At 36.3% G+C, this 20,690-nt stretch overlaps 1 protein-coding gene across 4 annotated transcripts; it reads left to right on the top strand.

Annotated features, from left to right (window-relative positions):
* Nucleotides 1–6,398: 6,398 nt before the first annotated feature.
* Nucleotides 6,399–16,632, top strand: LOC104587327 (protein BTR1-like). Of its 4 annotated transcripts, none has more exons than XM_019196004.2 (8): nt 6,399–6,825; nt 9,917–10,158; nt 10,456–10,562; nt 11,282–11,475; nt 13,750–13,865; nt 15,768–15,863; nt 15,946–16,007; nt 16,110–16,632. In XM_019196004.2, the coding sequence occupies exons 1-8, from the start codon at nt 6,744–6,746 to the stop codon at nt 16,195–16,197; spliced, it is 987 nt and encodes a 328-aa protein (XP_019051549.1). In that variant the 5' UTR covers nt 6,399–6,743; the 3' UTR covers nt 16,198–16,632. The 4 variants fall into 4 exon arrangements, with proteins under 4 accessions (XP_019051549.1, XP_010243187.1, XP_010243184.1 ...); XM_010244885.3 differs by having other exon boundaries at nt 6,402–6,825; nt 9,917–10,155; nt 13,813–13,865; XM_010244882.3 differs by having other exon boundaries at nt 6,402–6,825; nt 9,917–10,155.
* The last annotated feature ends 4,058 nt before the right edge of the window (nt 16,633–20,690 follow it).

Raw genomic sequence — 20,690 nt, 5'->3', positions numbered from 1 at the left:
ACATTTTTGTATTTGTACTCTTTCCAAACTGAACCTTAAGGAAATTTTTTAAAACTTCTTAAGAACATCCCCTCAACTTTCCTTTTCTTTCTTATTTTTTATCAAACCAAACACTGCCTAAAGGAAAATGTAGCATCACAGGAAAAATAATTTGAATAACTTCAAATGCATAATTGACTTTTTCTATGCTATATGTGGCCAAGCCAAACATATTGAAACATGTGGGCATATCTATTTCACTTCAAATTATAAAATATTGCATGCACAACTAAATAAATTTAAATTTATGCCCCGTTTGTTTGCATGTGAATTTCATTTACACTAGTGTAAGGTGGTGTTTGATAAATCTGAAAAGTTAAAAAGATATTAATGGTGTCTGAAATCTGAAAAGAGACATAGATTCTTTTTGACTTTTTAGAGGCTTTGAACAAAGAAAGTTGTTTGTGCTGGATCAAACCTTCAACATCTAAAATTCCTTAATTTTGCTATTTTACCCCTAGAACATACTATTTGGTAATTTTGAGTTCAATTTGTACTATTTCATAAAATATAATTTATTAAGTTCAAAATAATATTGAAAAATATGAACAAATTATAAAAAAGTAAAAAATTACTAAAATAATAATAAAATTGAAAATATATAAATTAAAAATAAATTATTAAAAGTTAAAATAATAACAAAAATAGTAATAAAGTCCATGAAGCAGTGAAAAATATTTAATAATTATCAAATTATTAAATTAAACCTATTGAACTATTAAATAATTAAAATTTAAAATAATTAATAATTAATACAAATAAAAGTTATAAAAAATAATTTATTAAAATAAGAATAAAATTGGAAATATTTATAAATTTATAAATTAAAAATAAATTATTAAGAATTAAAATAATAATAAATTATTATGAATAAAATTCGAACGTCGCTACTGAGAGTTGCAACGACGGTGGTGGGAAGATAGGGGGAGAGAGAGAGAGAAGGAGAGGGAACCTAAACACCGCAGTTAAGAGTTGCAGTGATGGTGACAGGAAGACAGGGAGAGAGAGAGAGAGAGAGAGGGGAAACGCCGTTGCTGAGAGTTACAGTGGTGGTGGCGAGAAGACAAGGGGAGAGAGAGCGAGAGAGAGAGGGAGAGGTTATGGGAAATTGAATGCCACTCCAACTCTTTGTAGTGGCGGTGGCGAGAATACAGGGGGAGAAAGAGAGGAAGGGAAAAGGAGAGGGAGAGGGAAATGCCGCTATTGAGAGTTGCAACGGTGGTGGCTAGAAGACAAGGGGAGAGAGAGGGAGAGGGTGAGGAAAATCGAGGATGGGCATTTTTATCTTTTAACGCGGCCTGAAAAACGTTTGAGTGCATTAAGTCATTGGCCTACCTCTTACAAAATTCAGATCTAAAAATGCATTTCAAATCTGAATTTTCAGACTCAACCCAAACATAGGTGGCGTCTGAAAAGCAACATTTTTAGACTTCAAAGGTCTGAAAAATGTTATCAAACACCACCTAAATATAGGAGAATGCAAGTGGGTCGAGTGTAATTTTTAGTTTACTTTTATTTTAATCTAACTTTTCTTGTTTGTTTTTGAGAAGTAAAATGATGTGGTCCCACTTTATATGAAGAATAGAGGTGGGAGGAAGGCTGTTTGTTTTGGGAGAGTAAGGTAGGAAGCAAAAGGCTTTATATTAAAGAGAATTAAAGTGGGAAGAAGGTTAAATTTTTGTATCAGTTCAATGCAAAATCTGCACTGCCAATGAGTGCAGTGATACACAGTGCAAATTTTGCATCAGGTAAGATAATTGCAAACAGATTGATGTGTAAATGAAATGAGTACATGATTTGTACCTAGAAAATCTATGATGTGGAAAAGATATGGTACAGAAAGAGTTTTGACCAATCAAAACTCACCCATGAATTTTGACAAATAACACCATATTCACTACCACGTTTATGATTCCAGTTTATTGGTCAGTTGTTTTTCGAATATTGATGGAGGGTGATTTGGCCCGACCTCGTAGCACGGGGACACGTGGGTACAACCTGACATAAGTGACAGTTCAGCGTGGTAGCCTGGCCATAACTCGGCGTACTGAACTCGCCGGAGCCCAGCAATACAACTCGGCGGACGTATCAGCTCGTCGAGAAGAAACATCTAGCATACTCCGAATTCTCCCTAAGGGAGGAGGACTCCCGAGCTCCTCCCAGTGGGTCCCAAACTCTTCCGTCCTGAGAAGGGAACACCCCGATCTACGGGAAGTATCCTGAAGTGGGGACACTTCGGGATAGCCCCATTAACGCTCCTGCCCATACTTGCCTAAGGCTCACCTCAAGCACTCGCACCTCGGCTACCCCAGCACCCCGGTGTAGGGTAGCTCGGACCAAGGCAGCTTGGTGCAAAGTAGCTTGGCAACCTGCAAAAAAGATCTGCCTGACAATAGTACCTGCCGAATCTGGAGGCTGCGCCCACGTCTCTTGTCAGGCGGCGTCGTGCCTGCCACTTCTGCCAGATGTGGCACGCCTGACAGGTCCATACCCTGAAACGACTGCCCACATCCTCCACCTTGGCTCTGGCAATAACGGCTGTGGCAGAGGCAGTTACGCCTGATTTGAGAGATCTTCAATATAAAAAGACCCCGGCCCTCGAAGAGAAGAGGTATTGAACTTGCGCCATCAGCACTCTCAGCTCTTTGTTTGTATTCTTCAGTTTTCTCAGAGTTCTAACTTAAGCATCGGAGTGTTCCCGCTGGACGAGCTCCCCGAGAATTCTTCACCTTCCCCTTTGCCTCAGGTACCATCCGCCACCAGCTAGGAGCTAGGTTTCCGCTAGCTAGGAGTGCCCGGATCGCGCAACATCAGATATCATATCTTTTCCATATCATATCCAGCCCGGTTTAGATTTGCATTGCAAACAAATAGAGCCTTCCTTTCATTTTGTTTTGGAATAGGAGTTTAGTAGAGTAATTGATTGTATGTTCCATCTTTACGCATGATCAAGGTATTGTCATTTTCACCAAATGAATTAGGGTTTGTTTGGTTCGCAGTTGGAATCAGAATCAAAATCCTTTGAAATCAGAATCGGAATGGTCTATTCCCATAATGTCTGTTTGGTTCATACAGGAATTGGAATGGGAATTGAAATCAGCTAGATTGAGATTTCATTCCCAAAGGAGGGGGAGGGAATGGGATTCCGATTTTGCGAACCAAACAATTGGACCCATTCCGGTTCTGATTCCAGACCCCTATTCCTACGATCAAAATGAGACCTTATTATCCCATTTCAGGTTGATGCAAAGACAATTTATGTTTTTTAATTTTGTAGAAAGTAACTGCAAATATAAGTTGAACATAGTTGATTCCACCTTCAACTTGAAGGTGGTGTAGAGGGTGATGACTTCTCTCCGCAACCATGTATTAAACATAAAAATGTTCAATTACAACATTAGAACTTGACAGTGCTCAGCAATTTGTTATCGAGTCCATCACGTTAAGGTCTGGTTTGTTTGTAGTGCAATTTAATTTGCACAATTGCACTAGTGCAAAGAAATGGGACTGTAAATGGGTTTTTCTCTTTTGGAAGGCAAGACTGCAATGGGTTGATGTAAAAAAAACCTGAAGCAGAAGTAAAATAGAACCAAAAACAAAATATATTAAACCAGAATTTGCACTCTTCTTATTTGCAATCCCATGCAGTTGGCCTAATGCAAATAAATTGTAATGCAAATGAGCAGATACCAAGACTCGATTTGGGAAGAGGGCAAAGACAAATATGTTCAGTGCATGCAAAACCTTGTATATGGCATTTCTCAACCTTGTACTTGCACTGTACATATTTGTATTTGCATTCTTTCCAAACAGATCCTAAGGCTGCATTTGGTTGAAGTGCAAATGCATTGGTGTATATGCATGAAAGTGCAAATAAGCTAGTGTAAATTCTGGTTAGATTTTGATTCAGATTTGGTATTATCTTGTTTGTTTGTGAAAATAAAATAGAAAGAAAAATGGTATGGTCTCACCTTATATACAAGATAATGGAGGTGGGAGGAGGATTATTTGTTTGGGAATAAGGTAGGAAGCAAGATAATGTGGTCCCCATTTTATATGAGAGAGAATTAGACTGTGTTTGGTTCGAAGGAAAAAGTAGGGAAAGGTAGGGAAATCTATACAAACCTTGTACAAGTTTCCCTACCTTTTCCTTCAAACCAAACATAGCCTTAAGGTAAGAGGAAGTGGTGCAAATTTTACATTAGTTTTTTTTAGCAAACCAGATTTTCCTGCCCACTACTCTCTACCCAGTACCCACACTCTACCTACTGTGAATTGCATCCACACATCACCATCTTGAATTGTGAGATGTGTTGGCTGCTATTCACCATGGGTAAAATGTGGGTAGAAAAAGTGAGTAGGAAATCTGAATTAATTTTTGAGATGCATAATTTACACAGCCATGAGAACAAATTAGACAAAAAGTATAAATTAATTTTATATCAGAAAGGAGTGCAAATCATAAGTATAAACAAACAGATACAAATACAAAGGCTCCGTTCGCTTTTCGATAAGATACTTACCCATGTTCTTTTATTTCCTATGTAAATAAGGTAATGACCATTTTAGTCATAAAATTCATTATTAAAAGGGTCATTTTTGTCTCATTCAAGTGTTAGCAACTTTCCCCCTAGATGAGAAAATTATTTACCCAAAATAAACTTTCCCTGATCCCCACATAAATATGAAAAATGAATATAGGATTCTTAATCAATGGGAACCAAAATCCAATTGACCAACTTTTCCCCTCTCAAAACTCAAAAAAAAAAAAAAAAAAAAGAACGCCTCCAAAATACCAATTGACGGTGGCTCAGTTGGTAGAATCTCATCTTTGACTAGTTGCAGCAAGACCTAGGATCAAATCCAGGAAGGACTTACCACTGTTGTGTAGCCTGATGAAAAAAAATATGCAAAACTGAATAGGATGCAAAATTTGTATGTAATTAAGATTTACATTGGAACTAAACCAAGCCTAAAGACCAAATTCAAATTGCATTTCAATTTGACACCACTTGTACCAATTAAACAACAACCAACAACAAATTTTGAGACATTTCACATTCAACTCATTTTCCATCATTAAATAGAAGCAAAGCCTATCTTAATCTTTCTTCATACTCTCTCTAATCTATATGGAGATCAGTCAAACCCAAATCAGGATCCTATGACTGAGAGCTCTCAACCGCGAATTCCACTCAAGGTCCCATGTGGTAGCAACCTACCTTGTATTTATATTCAATGCCCTCCTGTCTAAGCATATTCCCACGCATTGAAGTGGTTTCACCTTCACCCATGCTTCCACCGCTGTTTTGCCGGCAGGCAGCCGGCACCGGAGCTGGGTCCAATCCACGGCTGCTCCCAAGTCAATCCGTACCACAAACACAACTCTGTAATCACATGTTCTAACAACTCCACCTCCACGCATGAGAGATTTGTACGTTTAAAATAATATCAGAAGGCTCTCTAAGGTCAAAGCATATGTTGTATTAGGCAATCCAACTTGAAGCTTTATACATTAAAGAAAAAGGGGTTAAACAGAGCACTACACCAACCAAAACCCCTCTTTAATCTCTTTTATTTTAATGGAGAAGAAGCTAACGAACAGCTGGGTAGTGGGTAGGCCATCTATTCTCTCCCACTTTCACCAAGTCAGAACTCTCTAAAACAACCCAACCCATAGTTTAACAAGTCAACTTCATTATTTCAATGATTCCACTTCCATTCACGATCCCACCTTGGTTATTAGTTTAATGGGAATTTATCCTTTGAGCTAGACCTGGCAAAACTCGGTCCAATCCATGGACCCGACCCGAATAAGGATGGGGTCCTTATGCAATTACCCAAGTAGAAGTTGGATCGGGTTATTGGTGGGTCATCTATTCTAATACCAACATTTTCAAGCTTGTGTTAACCCATATCGTTGGACCATTCAAACCATTTGAATCAGATGAATAAACATGATTGAACCATTGACCCATCGATGAACTCTAATCTAAATATTTAGGGATAGAGTCTAGCTTTTACTGATCCAACCCAAAAGCTGACCCGGCCCAAAATGACCCGAAAACGTCTCGACCCGATCGTCAGGTCCACTTTGAGCCCACAAGAAGGCAAGACTAAGAGGTGGGCCCAATGACAACTAAGAGCCCATCATGCCCTTGTGTGGAAATGGGGAGCGGGAGTTGAACAAACATTTTTTTTCACACATTGACCGGTTCTGCCCCTGACTTCTCTGTTAATTATCCAACAGTTAACTGTAATTTGAAAGATGACACGAGCAAAATGGTCATGAAACTAATCTAACGGGGTTAGATAGAGAGAGAGAGAGAGAGAGGGACTAATAAAAAAGAACGAAAGATATAGCAGAGAACACGAGAAGAGGAAGAAGTATTCTCTCTGTCTACATTTTTAATGTCAAACGACGTTTGTTAATACGAGAAGCGGGTTCTTCGGCAACGAGCTCACGCTGCAAACCCAAGCAAAAAAGCGAGCCAAACTACTACAGACGCTGGACGTTGAACAAACGCGCGCGCGCACCCCTCTCTCTCTCTCTCTGAAAGATAGAACAAATATCTCATTCTAGCCTCTTGTTTCTTTCGTATTAACCTTTCGAACAATGCGATTGCTCTGATTCTCTCCCTTTCTCTCAGAGGCGATTCATCTCTTTATCTCTGTTAAGCGGCAAAACGAAGAAAAGGAAGAGAATGGAATCGCCAGACTCGTCTTGCGTTTCTTCTCCTGAGGTCGCGCCCAAGCGATCCGCACCGCCGAAGTCCCCATCTTCAGGTGAGATATCTACGAAGCACATCCACTTTCCCGGCAACTCCTCTTGTTCTGTCACTACTAATGAGATCTATTGCTTCTGATCTAGTTTTTTCCCAGTATTCTGACTTTTCAACTTAAATTTCTCACATTTCGTTCTTGTTTTTTTTTACCAAATTTCTTTGTCTATCTTAAACCCTAAAAGTTTGCATTGCTTTTGAATCATCTTTATTTAAAAGAATTGATTCTCTGGTCCGATGTTTGTTCGTATCATGTTGGCAATTTTGGTATGTGAATTCCTGGAGTTTCAAACTGATACGGTGTTACTGAATTTGGAAAATGTCTGTTCGTCGTGTTATACTTTATTGAGATAAAGACTGTGCACTTTGATAAGCATGTGGATTGACAGGCTCTCGTATTTCATATTTTTGAATTGGAAGTCTTTTAATGTGTACTAGAAATCTAATATTTTGTCACGCTTTTGAATTCGGGCTAAACATTTTATTTTGGAATTACGGCATGTGGCATGCTACTTTGCATAGAAGTGTGTTAAGTGTCTTGGATCAACCTAATCTGTGCAGAGCATGTGTCGTCGTTAATGAATGGAATGTAAATATGAATTCCACTTTCTCATGTAGGTTCTGAGAAATATGAGCTGTAATTAGCAATAAGTGGGCATATTATGCACCATCTTATTACAAAGAAATGCGGCCTGTGGGAGCTAGATTTTTGTGCTACTCTTTTATCTCATCTGGCTTGAGAGATGGAAAATAGCTTTTCATGCTGGCTATTTGTTGAGTTTTTAAAAGGGTTGTCAATGGCTTGTTTTAGAGTTTCATTTCATGAACTGATTCTGTTTTCACTATTACGAACTTCTACTTATTCCCTTGAGTTGGAATTTATGGAAATTTGGAGTAATGTTGAGACCCGTAAAGGCAGCAATCCTATGGAATATTTGGGATGAGAGGAATGACAAAATATTTAAGGAGTAATGCAGGACAAAGGAGGCCATGATTGAAAGAAGTTTGGAGTAAGCCTATGGAATATTTGGTCAGTCTCTCCTGATGGTTTTGTTCACCTGTGCTTCCTTTTTCAGTAGCCTCATTCTACCTAACTCCCTAGGGGTAGACTTCCCAGTTAAAGAAATTTGGAGTAAGCCTATTCCACCTAAGATTAAAGCTTTCTGCTGGGAAGTTTTCCTTGGTAAGATAAATACTTGTGATATGTTGTAGAGAAAAAGGCCTAATGTTTGCCTCTCTCCTCATATGTGCTTTCTGTGCAGGGCTATTGGTGAATCCTTATCTTGTTTATTAATATCTTATTCTCTCGTTCTTTTGTGCACTGCATTTGGATGCATTTTTGTTCTCTCTTTGGTTGCAGGTAGGATCCCCCTCAAGATGTGGTTGATATCTTCAATCCTGACTTTTTGAGACAACCGAAGAAAAGAGGGAGAATAATGTGGAGATCAATAAAGGCAACAGTAATTTGGGAAGAAATAAGTGAGAGAATATTCAATGAAAAAAAGTAGATCAATGAAAGAGGTAATTGACAGCATAAAGATTAAGGTGGCACATTGGGTAAAGTTGGTGGAAAGCTTTTAGGTCCTCTCATTGAATGAAATACTAAGAGGTGGCATTGTCATCTCGAGAAAAAGACAGAGTTGTCATGGATTGGAAACCTCCAAAAGGTACCAAGCTTAAATTGAATCTTGATGGAAGGTCATTGGGCAATTTGGGTTTGGCAGGAATAGGAGGTGTCTTCAGAAATTCTGAAGGTAGGGTGATGGCCTTATATTCAAGACCTATTGGAGTTAGAAATTCTCTGTAAGCAGAATTGTGTGTATTGTTGCAAGGACTTTGATTAGCAAAACAATTGGGATATCGACAGGTGGAGGTGGAAGAGGATTCTAAAATAGTTATTTCATGGGCAAGATGTAGCAGTCGTGTTCCATGGACATTCAGGAATGCCTTTAGGGAAGTGGAAAATATTTCTAAGGAATTAAATGCTGAATTCAAGTGGGTTAGAAGGACTGCAAATGGGGTGGCTGATACCCTTGCTAAACAGGGGGTCATGAGACAACAACTTTTTTGGGCTTCATTGTAATTTCTTTATTTGTTTGGATTGGCACACCTTTCATCACTTTGTACTAATCTCTCTTTAAATTAATAAAATAAAATTTTCTTTCTGATCAAAAAAAAGTTGCCCTTTGGGTTAAGACCATTGTTTAATGACTATTCAGAAGATAAGATTATTAGAGAGTGGTAGTTGCCTCTTTTTCCATGAGAGCCATGGTCCAAGAAATGTGGAGGCCACCTAACAATGACGGAATAAAGATGGATTTTGATGGTAGTTGTATGGGTAATTTGGGCTCTTTTGGGATTGGGGGAGTGTGTAGAGGTGGACATGGTCTATGGTCTTGCTTGGGAAGTGTTTAGACTCTCTTGGAGGTTTTGAAGTTACATATTGTGTTTGTTCAGAGTTAGCATGGCTTTTGACCTTAAATTTGGTATGATCCCTTGCTAATACAGTCACTGTTTAGTTCCATTAGGAGAAAAGGTTAGAAGAACATTTTTTGTCTTCGATCTTTAATTTTTTTAGTTTATCAATTCTGAACCAATTTCCCACTATGTTTTTCAAGAAAATCCCATCCCTGTCAAAGATCAAGACACAATAAGGTTGATAAAAGTAATATTCTCCAATGTGGGTTAAAGATGTAGAAGAAATCTACTCATGCACTTTTTCCTATAAAAAAAATCTCCTCGTGCACTTGATGTGCATGACAATGAGGAGAAGTTAATTATCTATTTGCCTATTTTTTTGTCATTTCTTGACCTTTTTTTTATTTTAAATGGAGTTTTTGGAGGATATTATTGATCACTTCTCTGCGTGGTTCATGTCTCTGTTTGATAAATAAGGAAATGACTTACTATAGGATGTGTACATAGATTAATTGCACTTTTTTGTCTGTTTCACAACCTCCCCATCTCTGATCTCCATTGTCTGCGAGGATAAGATAGACTTGTGTATAGATTATGTACATTCATATTATATAATTATATCTTCTTATTTCTGTTCTTCCAAATACACAATCATCTTTCATTTTTGCTCTTCTCAGATGATAAAGAGAAGAATACCTATATTAGATTCCTTGCATCAAATGCGGCAGCTGGTTCTATCATTGGAAAGGGTGGCTCTACAATTACTGAATTTCAGTCACAGTCTGGGGCAAGGATTCAATTGTCACGAAGTCATGAATTTTTTCCAGGAACATCTGACAGAATAATCATGATATCTGGAGCATTTGATGATGTAATCATGGCAATGGAACTTATTCTGGCCAAATTGCTTAGTGAGGTGGTCTGTACAGAATGACTCTTCCCCATTATCTTCATGTTTGTGTGCTTCTGTGTGCATGTATGTGTCTGTGGAGTTCATTAATGATGTTTAAAACATGTATCAAAACTTTTTTTTTTTTTAATTTTTTGATGAATAACTTTTATCAAAACTTAAGAAGCAGTAGAAAATACTATGTTGAGGCTGAAGAAATCAGAGGGCAAGATGAAAAAGGTTATAGAAAAAGGCTAGCCATAAAAATATGCTTGTCTTTTTACCCTTTATTGTAATTGAAGTTCTACTTTTTCTTGTATTGGTCAGGTTCAAGCTGAAGATAGTGATGATGTTGATCCCAAGTCAAAAGTGAGGCTCATTGTTCCAAATAGCTCTTGTGGTGGCATAATTGGGAAAGGTGGAGCCACCATAAAGTAAAGCACCTATGCTTTTTCCTTTTAACATTTAGTGGTGGTTCAACCTTGCATTGCAAAGTTTTGAAATTCCAGATTTTGGAAGAGACCTTCATGAGGAATATTTTGAGTCAATTTTATATGATTGAAAATGATTGGATCTAGTAGGCACATTGGTGAGCACATTGAGTATACACACAATCAATGTGCGCACCTGTCCACAAGTATGTTTAAGTCATTACACAGGTTGGTTGGGAGGCATGCTTGTGGGACAGGTTTCACACATTTATTTCTTCCAAGTGTGATCACTGAGTTTGCCTGGAGGAACAAAAATAGCAGTTCAATATAAAATTTCCAATTATGAAAAACTATCAATATTTTTAAGCTTAGTGCCTGGTGGTTTTTGTTTGATTTATTATCGAGTTGCTTGATGATATATCACACATGTGAGTTCTGATAGGGAACTTCAACTAGACATTTGGCTAATTGGAGTGGTGCACAATAGGATAGATGATTTCTGGGCTAATGCTTGTGCCTTCTGATGATATTGAAATACACTAAAATTTAATTGATAAAAAAACACTAAAATTTATTTTAATGTGGACCAAATATTAGGCCTTGGTTCCCTATTTTCTTTTTCTGGCAAGGCAGCATACCTGCTTTTTATATTATTGAAGCCCTTACAGCAGCACTAATTTATTACTGACAACTACTAATATCCCACCCATGACTTTTGTCAGGTCATTTATTGAAGATTCCCAGGCAGGAATCAAGATATCCCCGCAGGATCACAATTTTATTGGATTGAATGATAGGCTAGTGACGCTGACAGGGTCTCTAGAGGAACAAATGCGGGCAATCTATCTTGTTTTGTCCAAGTTAATTGAAGATGCTCATTACTCACAATCAACCAATGGTCCATTTTCATACTCAGGTGTGGTTCTATAAATTAGTTTGCATGATGCTATATTGCTATCCATATTTTCCTTTTACTACTAGCAGCATGCTTAACTGCATGCATTACTTGAGCATGTTGTGCATGTTTGACTTTGTGGTTATTTAAATTATTATCTTACTCTATAGAGGGTTGTTCCTGTCTTCTTTTCTCATCAACTTTGAGTGTTCTTTTAGGGGAATAATTTGGTGGTGGTGGTGGTAGTAGTAGTTGAAGCATGCTGTAGTGGTGGATTTGTTGCCTTATAATAAATTTTTGTTTTAATATGATGAATATATAATGTTATAAACAGGCCCAATTATAAAAATACTATGAAATTTTCTTTTTTTTTGTATATTTTATCATTTACTTTATGACAACATAAGTTAACTTGTTTGACCTAATTGATTTAGTTGCTGACTCGTCACTTGGAGGGAAATGTGGTTCCTATTGATTTTTAAAACAATGTTTTCAACTTGTGAATTGTGATTGAATTGGCCTGGTACCAGGATTCTGAGTCCATTTTACCACCAAACTACTTGATGGCAAGATTATTGACTTGGTCAATGACCAGGGAAGCCAACTGGTTGAATCATTGAACCATTTGACCTGGTTAGTGTGGTCATGGGTTAGATATTTATTCTCTTTTTTTTTTATTTTTGTATTCCATTTTTATATTTAACAAAAACAATTCCTATTTATCATACAAGTTGAAAGGTCTAGAAGAGCTTGACTTGGGTGGAAGTAATAAGATTTTTCTTTTGCTTCATGGGGCTACACAACCGGGGGGGGGGGTAGTCCATCCCCATCCCCTTAACCCCCCAACCTTGGTGGCAGTAGGATTTGATCCCAGGTCTCTGCTACATATGAGTCAGAGATCTTACCAATAGAGCCACCATCAGTTGGTAATAAGAAATGATTTAAGCACCCATAATTTAATGATGGATGGCACCGAACAGAATGGAATGATTAAACAAGATTCATGTGGCCAACCCCAAATAGTTCGGACAAGGCTTAGAAGATGATGATGATTTTTTGTTTAATATGATGAATAAATAATATTAGATACGTGTCCAAAAATTTCTACCATTTTTTGTATTTTTTATATTTTTATCTTCCATTAATATTTTTTTTAATTATGATGCCATGGGTTGATGCATTTGACCTGGACAGTTTAAGGTCCACAACACATACAGAAAAACAGTTTCTTTTCTGGGTTGGTTTTAAAAATATTGGTTTTTTGGTACCATTTAAATTATGACATACAGAGTTATTTAGTGGAATTTAATGAAGAAAAATAAAAGCAATGTTAAATATAGGAGTTAATGAGAGAGATGAGAATCAATACCTTAAATATAGAAGTTAATGAGGAAAAGTTGGATGAACTGAAAGGTAGTAGAGATATATCTATTTTCTTTTCTAAGAAGCCTATTTCTTGATTTAACCCTTTTGATCTTCCTAATTTTGTATTTGTTAATTGCTTCAATAGACTCTAGCACTTATGCACTTAAATTAAAATCTTATGTGAGCTCATGCAGAAGCTAAACATAAGGATGTTCTTATCATTCCAACCACTGGGCTTAATCTGTATCATTTTACATCAGCTCTATGATCAACTATGATGGATTTTGATAATGGGCCGCATTGCGTGCTCTGTAAATTTGCATTGAATGCTTGGCATGTGGGCCCAGTGTGAGAATGATCTGTGAATTTGGTGCTATGGTAAAATCTTGGGCTGACAAGTGTGAGAACATGGATTTGAGTCTGAGAGCAGCCATTTTGTGCAAATGAATTGCCAAAATGTTAGAGTTGGATTCAATTCACTCCTTCCAAGACCCTGGATAGATAGGACCATCATTAGGTAATGGCCCTTCTACCTGTGGGCCAGCCGGGTGCTACATGGATCTTTCTTAGTTTTGTAGTATTTACAATAGAGGTCCATTAGGTTCTTTTCCTTATCTTCTTTATAATCATTTTGAATGTATTTCCGTGGTTTTAACCTGTATTTCCTAATGTTGATTACCGACAACCTATTGTACTGGATACCTGTAGAAGGGTGCCATATCTTTTATTTTTTTCAGATGATTTCATATCCAACATTGTGTTCAACCATGCCCTTCCTGTATCTGATAGTTGACAACCTTTTTTTTTATGGAGGAAGAAACATTAATAGCTGTATAGAACAGTTATATTTGGTTACTTATATTCTGTTATCTATTGGAAATGCAATACTGAAAATTCATGCTTAGTAATTTTCTTCAAATTGAACTTTAGGTGTTAACTTCTCCAGTTTTCATGGTATTCCATATATACAATTGCTTCCTTCTGTTGGAACAGTAGCATACAATGCAGTACCAAATGTGGCAGGAGGAAAATTTCAGAATAGCAAGGTTTGTTCCATTCTCTATTGATTTAGATTTATGCAATAAATGATTTGATGCTAACACAGATTGTATTACTCAAGCATGTCTACAACTAGGTTACAGTTTTAACTTAGAAATGCTTAACTTCTATTTGTGTTACTGTTCATCTATTCTTCACTCTCATTGTTTTCCAAGTAATATTTATTGAAGTTAACCACTTTGGGAGCTATCTGCCATCTTGATTTGTATTTTGACACTTCACCTCAGCTTAGTGAAGTAGTTCATTGTTTGGGCTTACAAAATGCTGATGTAGACTGATTAAAAAGTACAAGACACTGGAACTTAATAAATTTTGTTTCAAGTTGTTTCAACATTTTCGTTTTCCATCCTTGTTTCTGCAAGTTGTTGAGATAGAAACTGTGCATATAGAAGAAAAGTGAAGGGATACCATGTACGTAGATAAATCCCAAGTTCATCGTCACCTCAGCTTAGTGAAGTAGTTCATTGTTTGGGCTTACAAAATGCTGATGTAGACTGATTAAAAAGTACAAGACACTGGAACTTAATAAATTTTGTTTCAAGTTGTTTCAACATTTTCGTTTTCCATCCTTGTTTCTGCAAGTTGTTGAGATAGAAACTGTGCATATAGAAGAAAAGTGAAGGGATACCATGTACGTAGATAAATCCCAAGTTCATCGTCAGAGAAATGGACGTTTATGTTGAGCTGAAAGAAGAGTTCCGTTTAATTATATTGACTGATGTTTCACAACATTCTAGATATTAGATGGAACTTATTACTTTGAGAAATTTATCACTGTTATTCTGTATGCATCTTGTTATTGAGGTATTTATTGTTATATTAGATTGTACTATTGAGATTGGATATATTTTTCCATCTAAGATCTTGGTATTTAGTTATTTATTGACCCTGCCAAGCTGAAAAGAACCGGACATTTAACTGTTGATGATGCATTCAACTAACAATAATACAATAACTTGGGAACTTGCTGGCTTGGTAACAGTATGGGTGTTGCTTGTTTTACCTTTCCAAAAAAACCTGTAAGGGTGTTGCTCCTTTTGCTCATGTTCTTTGGTGCATGAAAATCTTTCAACTCTCTTTATTGCTATAATTGATAATCTACCATCTAGCAAAGTTAAGATTTCTATAGAAAGTAGAAACTTGTCCCGTAGAATCATATACATATTATATTAAGATAAAACTTGTGATGCTGATTTGAGGGGAAGAGCTACCCCCCGGTCTTGTGTAGCTCAGTTTTTTCTTCCATAAAAAAAAAAGATAAAACTGAACTCCTGAACTTTTCCCCCTTTTCATCACTAAAATACCTTGCTAAAAAAGAACAACAATAAACTAGTATTGCTTCTAAAATGCAAAGTACTCCATGGTTAACTTTTCTTCATACCTTCCACCTTCATTTAGTTCAACTCTCTTGGGGAAGCCAAAAATGTACTTGTAATTTTTTCCTACCAGAACCACCACCCAAAAAAGAAAAAGGTTAAGAGAAGAGAACACAAACCTTGTAGCATGCTTGACTGGATCTGCATTTTTTTTGTTGCTCAATCTAAAGTCAGATTTGTTTGTCTTTTTGGATACCAATATAACATTGCAATTCTTTATAACAACCATCATCATTTGACATCATCTTAGCTCTTGAAATGCAATTAATAGGAGTGAATGATCTTCTAATGATAATTGATAAAAAAAGATCTTCTAATGATTATTGATAAAAAAATGATCTTCTAATGATATTTTTGGTCCATAAAGCTAATTGCCCTGCAGGTGTTTCACACTTTCACTTTCTTTGCAAATATTTAGTTTAATATAAAATTTTGTACAATCATGCTTCATCTTCATGGATTTGAAACCCCATTTCATCAGTGTTTAACAAAAAGGCCTTCTGGTGGATTCAGGAAGACCGTGGCAACTCTGTGACAATTGGTGTTGCAGATGAACATATTGGAGTTGTTGTTGGTCGTGGGGGAAAGAATATAATGGAAATTAGTCAGGTCTGCTTTTTGTAGCATAAAATGGTCTCCATTTTGCTTCATTAGTTTGTTGAGTGCTATATAGAACTACGCTGTTCTGCAGGTCAGTGGTGCCAGAATAAAGATATCAGACAGAGGTGATTTTCTGTCTGGCACATCCGACAGGTATTGACTGCGGCTTCTTAATATACTTTAGTCCGCTTTCTGATGGTTCGATATGTGGGTACACAATGTCTAATTTGTGTTTCCCCGTTACTTATTTGGCAGGAAAGTGACAATCACAGGGTCACAGGGAGCAATACGTGCCGCTGAAGCCATGATTATGCAGAAGGTTGCTTCTGCCGCTGCGAGATGATGGATGCTTCCTTCAAGGCCCAGTAGTTTCAACTCTTCTCTTCTATTTTTGATGGGAATACATTCCATGGACACTAGACCTACTTATGGTTCTTTTAGATTAATGACTTTGGGGATTGTGCCCATGTGTTATTTACTCCTGATATTAGTTTGGAATCTATGGTGAGGGAAGCTAAAAAAGTTAAGGGGCAGGAGTTTTAATTGTGCCAGGTTTGGATTTCCTGTTTAGGTTTGATTCTTTGTGGGATTTTCTCTGTCTAGGGTAGGTAAAAACCTCTTTATGTGTTACGGAAGGCAAGTTTGATGAGATTACAATTAACGTTATGTTTCATGTTTAATGGAGGCTGTTGTAACCAGTTTTCTTAACCAGTGTAACTGTTAGGACATTTCTTCTGTATACAATTTGGAAATTTTTAAAGTGATATATATTCGACCACCACTCCCTCTTCCTCCCCACCCCCACCCCCACCCCACCCCAACAAAGAAAGAAAAATTCTAGAATTTGTTCTGGCTTGTCCTCTAGCACACTAATTTGTAAAGCTTTTTATAAGCATTTATGACCCAGCCGAGCATAGCTGGATGGCTTTATGAATATGTTCTACATAAATTAATAGGTTTTTGAAGAATAATGACCTAAAACTCTAAAAGTTGCGATTTTTGTGATTTTAATCTTTGTCTTAAGACGTGGGTGTTATTGGAATTTGGAGATTTGTTTGTTCTCATATAATAATACTGTATATTGATCAATAACACTTGTCTTGGTTTTATGTTAGATGCTGATGCTCCTGCTACTAACTCTATTATTTTAATATAATGAGAAAACAAAGCCTACAATATGTGTTTCAATTCAGTTTTTGCAGTGTGGTATTTGCCTGGCCCTTGGGGCAAGGTTCAAAGCAATGTTTTCAAACAGTCATTCACCTAGGCGGTCAGACCGTTTAGCTTGGGAATCATTCACGCAATCAGTTCCGTTTTATTTCAAATCTGATCTTTGGTCAAAAATTGTTGAACTGATCAATAACCTATTAATCCGGGCATTTGAACTATCGATTTATTTAATGATTTTTGGTTATTTTTATTTTAATTATTATTTTTAAAAATCGGTGGCCATAACAGTTCCGAATTTTTAAAAATATTAGTTCAAAGTATCAATTGAACTCTGGAAAGGACAATTTTAAGAAACATATAGACAATTAGATGATGGGTGGCAAATTATAGGTGGGTCCACAGGGTCGTTCCTGATCTCACCCGTTCCTGACACTTTGAAAGTGTTGGCCCCAGGCCCACAGGATTCAAAAAGTGGGCTTTGACTTTTGATCAATTCCATAAGCTATGCGCATTTAATGAACGCATGCTCCAAATACTACATACAATTTAATGCTCGCCAATTTGAGCTTTGAGGTACTTGGCCGCATGCGTTAAGTGCCAGTAATCCTCATAGCGCTCCATTCGAATTTAGAAACTCTAATCTTGTAAATTCCAGAATGTTGGCAATAGATTCACTGAAGGATCTTAATATGACGGAATTGAATTCAAAATCCGCGGTCAGTCACCCACTAGTAATCAATCATCACTGATCTGCTTCTCTCTTACACAAACAGAGGATTAATAATCATTAATGAAAGCAACAGAGCCACTAAGCAAATTCTTATAACAATCCCCATCGTCATTTTCATTCAACTGTTTGCAGTTGTGCCTAAGCTTCTGGTCCTTCGTTGCATCATTTTCAAATCCAAGCTTCATTTTTTCATTTTTATGGCCTTCAACCCATATCAATGGTGACATCGCTGATGTTTGTAACGCCATGAATATCAAAACTACTAAATTTTTGGCCAAATATCCCATCACATTCGGTCAGGACATAGCTTGGATGAGTTCAGATGAGTATTAGTATACGTAACACGATGGCTGAACCATTTTAATTGTTCATTTTAGGATTCCCTAGCTATTTTTACTTCTTGTCTGATTTTTTCCCTGGACTTGATGCTAATTCATGTGAAATAATCTTGATCTATTTTCTATTGCTTGGTTTTGTATATTGTAAATGAAACAAAATATGAATACATTTTGGGTGCATTTATTTAGCCCAGTATTAATATTATAATCAGGGGTGGATTTAAGTCAACCCAAGTCAAATTGAATATTAGGCTATCTGAGCTCAGCTTGGGTTCGAATTTGGGTTTTAGATGAAAATAGTAATTTTGAATTCAGTTCAGCTCAAAAGCTCATGCGTTCGAGTTTGGCTTAGCTAGTGAACTATCAAACTTCTTTCATTGAAAAAGTATCAATGGTTATCTTATCTTTATAAGGCTAATGGAAATAGTTCTTGACATAAAATATATGGAAAAGTACGGACAGGCCTAATGTAGATTTCTAATTTTCATTGCAGAACTATAAATATTCAAAATGTCAATAACCCACACTCTTTGCACCAATGCACCCGTGAATTGGCATCAATTCCAAACTGACACCTACCCCAACAGTATTTTGGGCCTACAAATTCTGACCCAGGGCTGAATCGTCATTCCCCCTAAAATATAAGGGGTTCTCATTATGTAAATTTTTTTGCGTGCATTTCAGCAAAGTGGGGTATATCTGATTTACATTAACAAAAATACTAAAAATGTAATAAAATATTAACAAAAACACTAAAAATATAATAAAATATTAACAAAGTAATAGAAAAAATTTACAAGAAATTGCAAAATTTTTAGACCTAAATATTAGATCGCCAAAATATATTTCTTAGGTTTAAAAACATTTCCTTGTCATTAGCATATATTACAATTTTCTGTCCACATGAACATTTCCCTCATTTTTTCTTTGATTAACGTGAAAGTGATTTCTACACAAACCAGGATACCCTTGTCATCAGCTTTACAAATTACAATGCAAAGCACAGCTTTGGAGAGATGAATCCTAGGGGCGCAAGTGGGTCCAGGTTAGGTTGGATTAATACCAACCCTAATCCCCATACTTAAGTACCGAACCTAAACTATGACCTTAACCCAACCTGACCTTGAAGTCCAACATAATCTAATCTCGAATTCTTCAATCCTAACCCAACCCAAAGCCTAATTTCTTTACTTCTGTTTTTTTTTTCTTTAGAAATATTTTTTCTCATTTAATTTCTACCGTACCGATGGTTTGTTGATTAGATTAGAGTTGACTTTAATATTAGGGAAAATTCCTGATTAGTATCCTGTACTTTGGGCCTAGTGTCACTTTGGTCTCCGAACTTTAAAACATAATAATTTAGTATCGAAACTTTCAAAATGTGCCAATTCAGTATCTGCCATTAATCAGCCCGTTAACCAACTATTAAGTGACATTTGAAAAGACACAAATGCCCTTTGAGTTTCATCTAATTTTCTTTATCAACCATTCCAATATTGATGAAAAATGAATAGAAGAGGCAAGGAATTGGGACCGTTCATTTTTTTGTTAATGTTTGGATGGTTGATAAAGAGAATTAGATGACACTTGAAGGGCATTTGTGTATTTTCAAATGCCACTTAACGGCTGGCTAACAACAAGTATTGGATTGGCACGTTTTGAAAGTTTGAGTATTGAATTGTCGCATTTTAAAGCTCGGGGGACCAAAGTGGCACTAGGCCCAAATTGTAGGGTACTAATCGGGAATTTTCCCTTAATATTATTAGTATACATTGGGAGACAAAGTTCTGGTTATTTTTTGGAATATTATAGTCTAGATAAAAAAAATCCTTTAAACCTAAGGCTGAGTTTGGAAGGAATACAAATGCAAATATGTAGAGTGCAAAACCTTATATTTTGTATTTATTTACTTGTACATATTTGCATTTGTACTCTTTCCAAACTAAGCCTAAAAGTTTTGGTATTCATGTTTTACACATGAGGAAAGTTTTGGCTGTATAAATTCAACAGCTGAGCTCTCAATAGGGCATTCTTTTCTCTACATGATTCATTAATTCACAGAAATTCATAGAAACTCCAGCAAGTACGATTCTGAATGCATTAGCATGAGAATATATTCTATACATATATATAGGTAAGTATTAATCATATATGATATATGATATTTGGATTTAAATTTTATGAAATGTATACAAGAGAAAGAGTAAAATTTATAGCTGTTAACAGCTTAAGCTTTTGAATGTGGACAACCAATTTTTTCCCTACATATAAATGTATGATATTATGTATACATAATATTTATACAAGCACATGTTAATAGTCATATTGAGTTGGGTTACGTGAGGCTATGAGAGTAATGGTCGAATTACCTTGTTTGTCTTTCATTACTGATATTTATAGAGTATAAGAGTGGGTAAGTCCTATCCTAGTTAGGATAGGTTAGAAAGAATCCTAATTGGGATAGAACTTATCTTAATAGGATAAGTTTATCCTTTACATAGACAATCTATAGAGATAAGGATTATCTACAAGGAAGAAAAATACATTAGGAGAGGTAATTACAATACAAATTGAAGTAGGAGTCTACAGGGTGAAGGA

The sequence above is a fragment of the Nelumbo nucifera genome, chromosome 2, assembly GCF_055504915.1.
Source record: "Nelumbo nucifera cultivar China Antique chromosome 2, China Antique-T2T, whole genome shotgun sequence".
Taxonomy (NCBI): Eukaryota; Viridiplantae; Streptophyta; class Magnoliopsida; order Proteales; family Nelumbonaceae; genus Nelumbo; species Nelumbo nucifera.
The sequence above is the reverse complement of the archived record's forward strand: the minus strand, read 5'-3'. Positions and strand labels throughout refer to the sequence as shown.

Coding starts and splice junctions, on each gene's coding strand:
- LOC104587327 (XM_019196004.2), top strand. CDS start 6,744: ATGGAATCGCCAGACTCGTCTTGCGTTTCTTCTCCTGAGGTCGCGCCC. Junction 11,476..13,749: donor TGGTCCATTTTCATACTCAG/GTGTGGTTCTAT, acceptor ATTGAACTTTAG/GTGTTAACTTCTCCAGTTTT. Junction 13,866..15,767: donor GAAAATTTCAGAATAGCAAG/GTTTGTTCCATT, acceptor TGGTGGATTCAG/GAAGACCGTGGCAACTCTGT.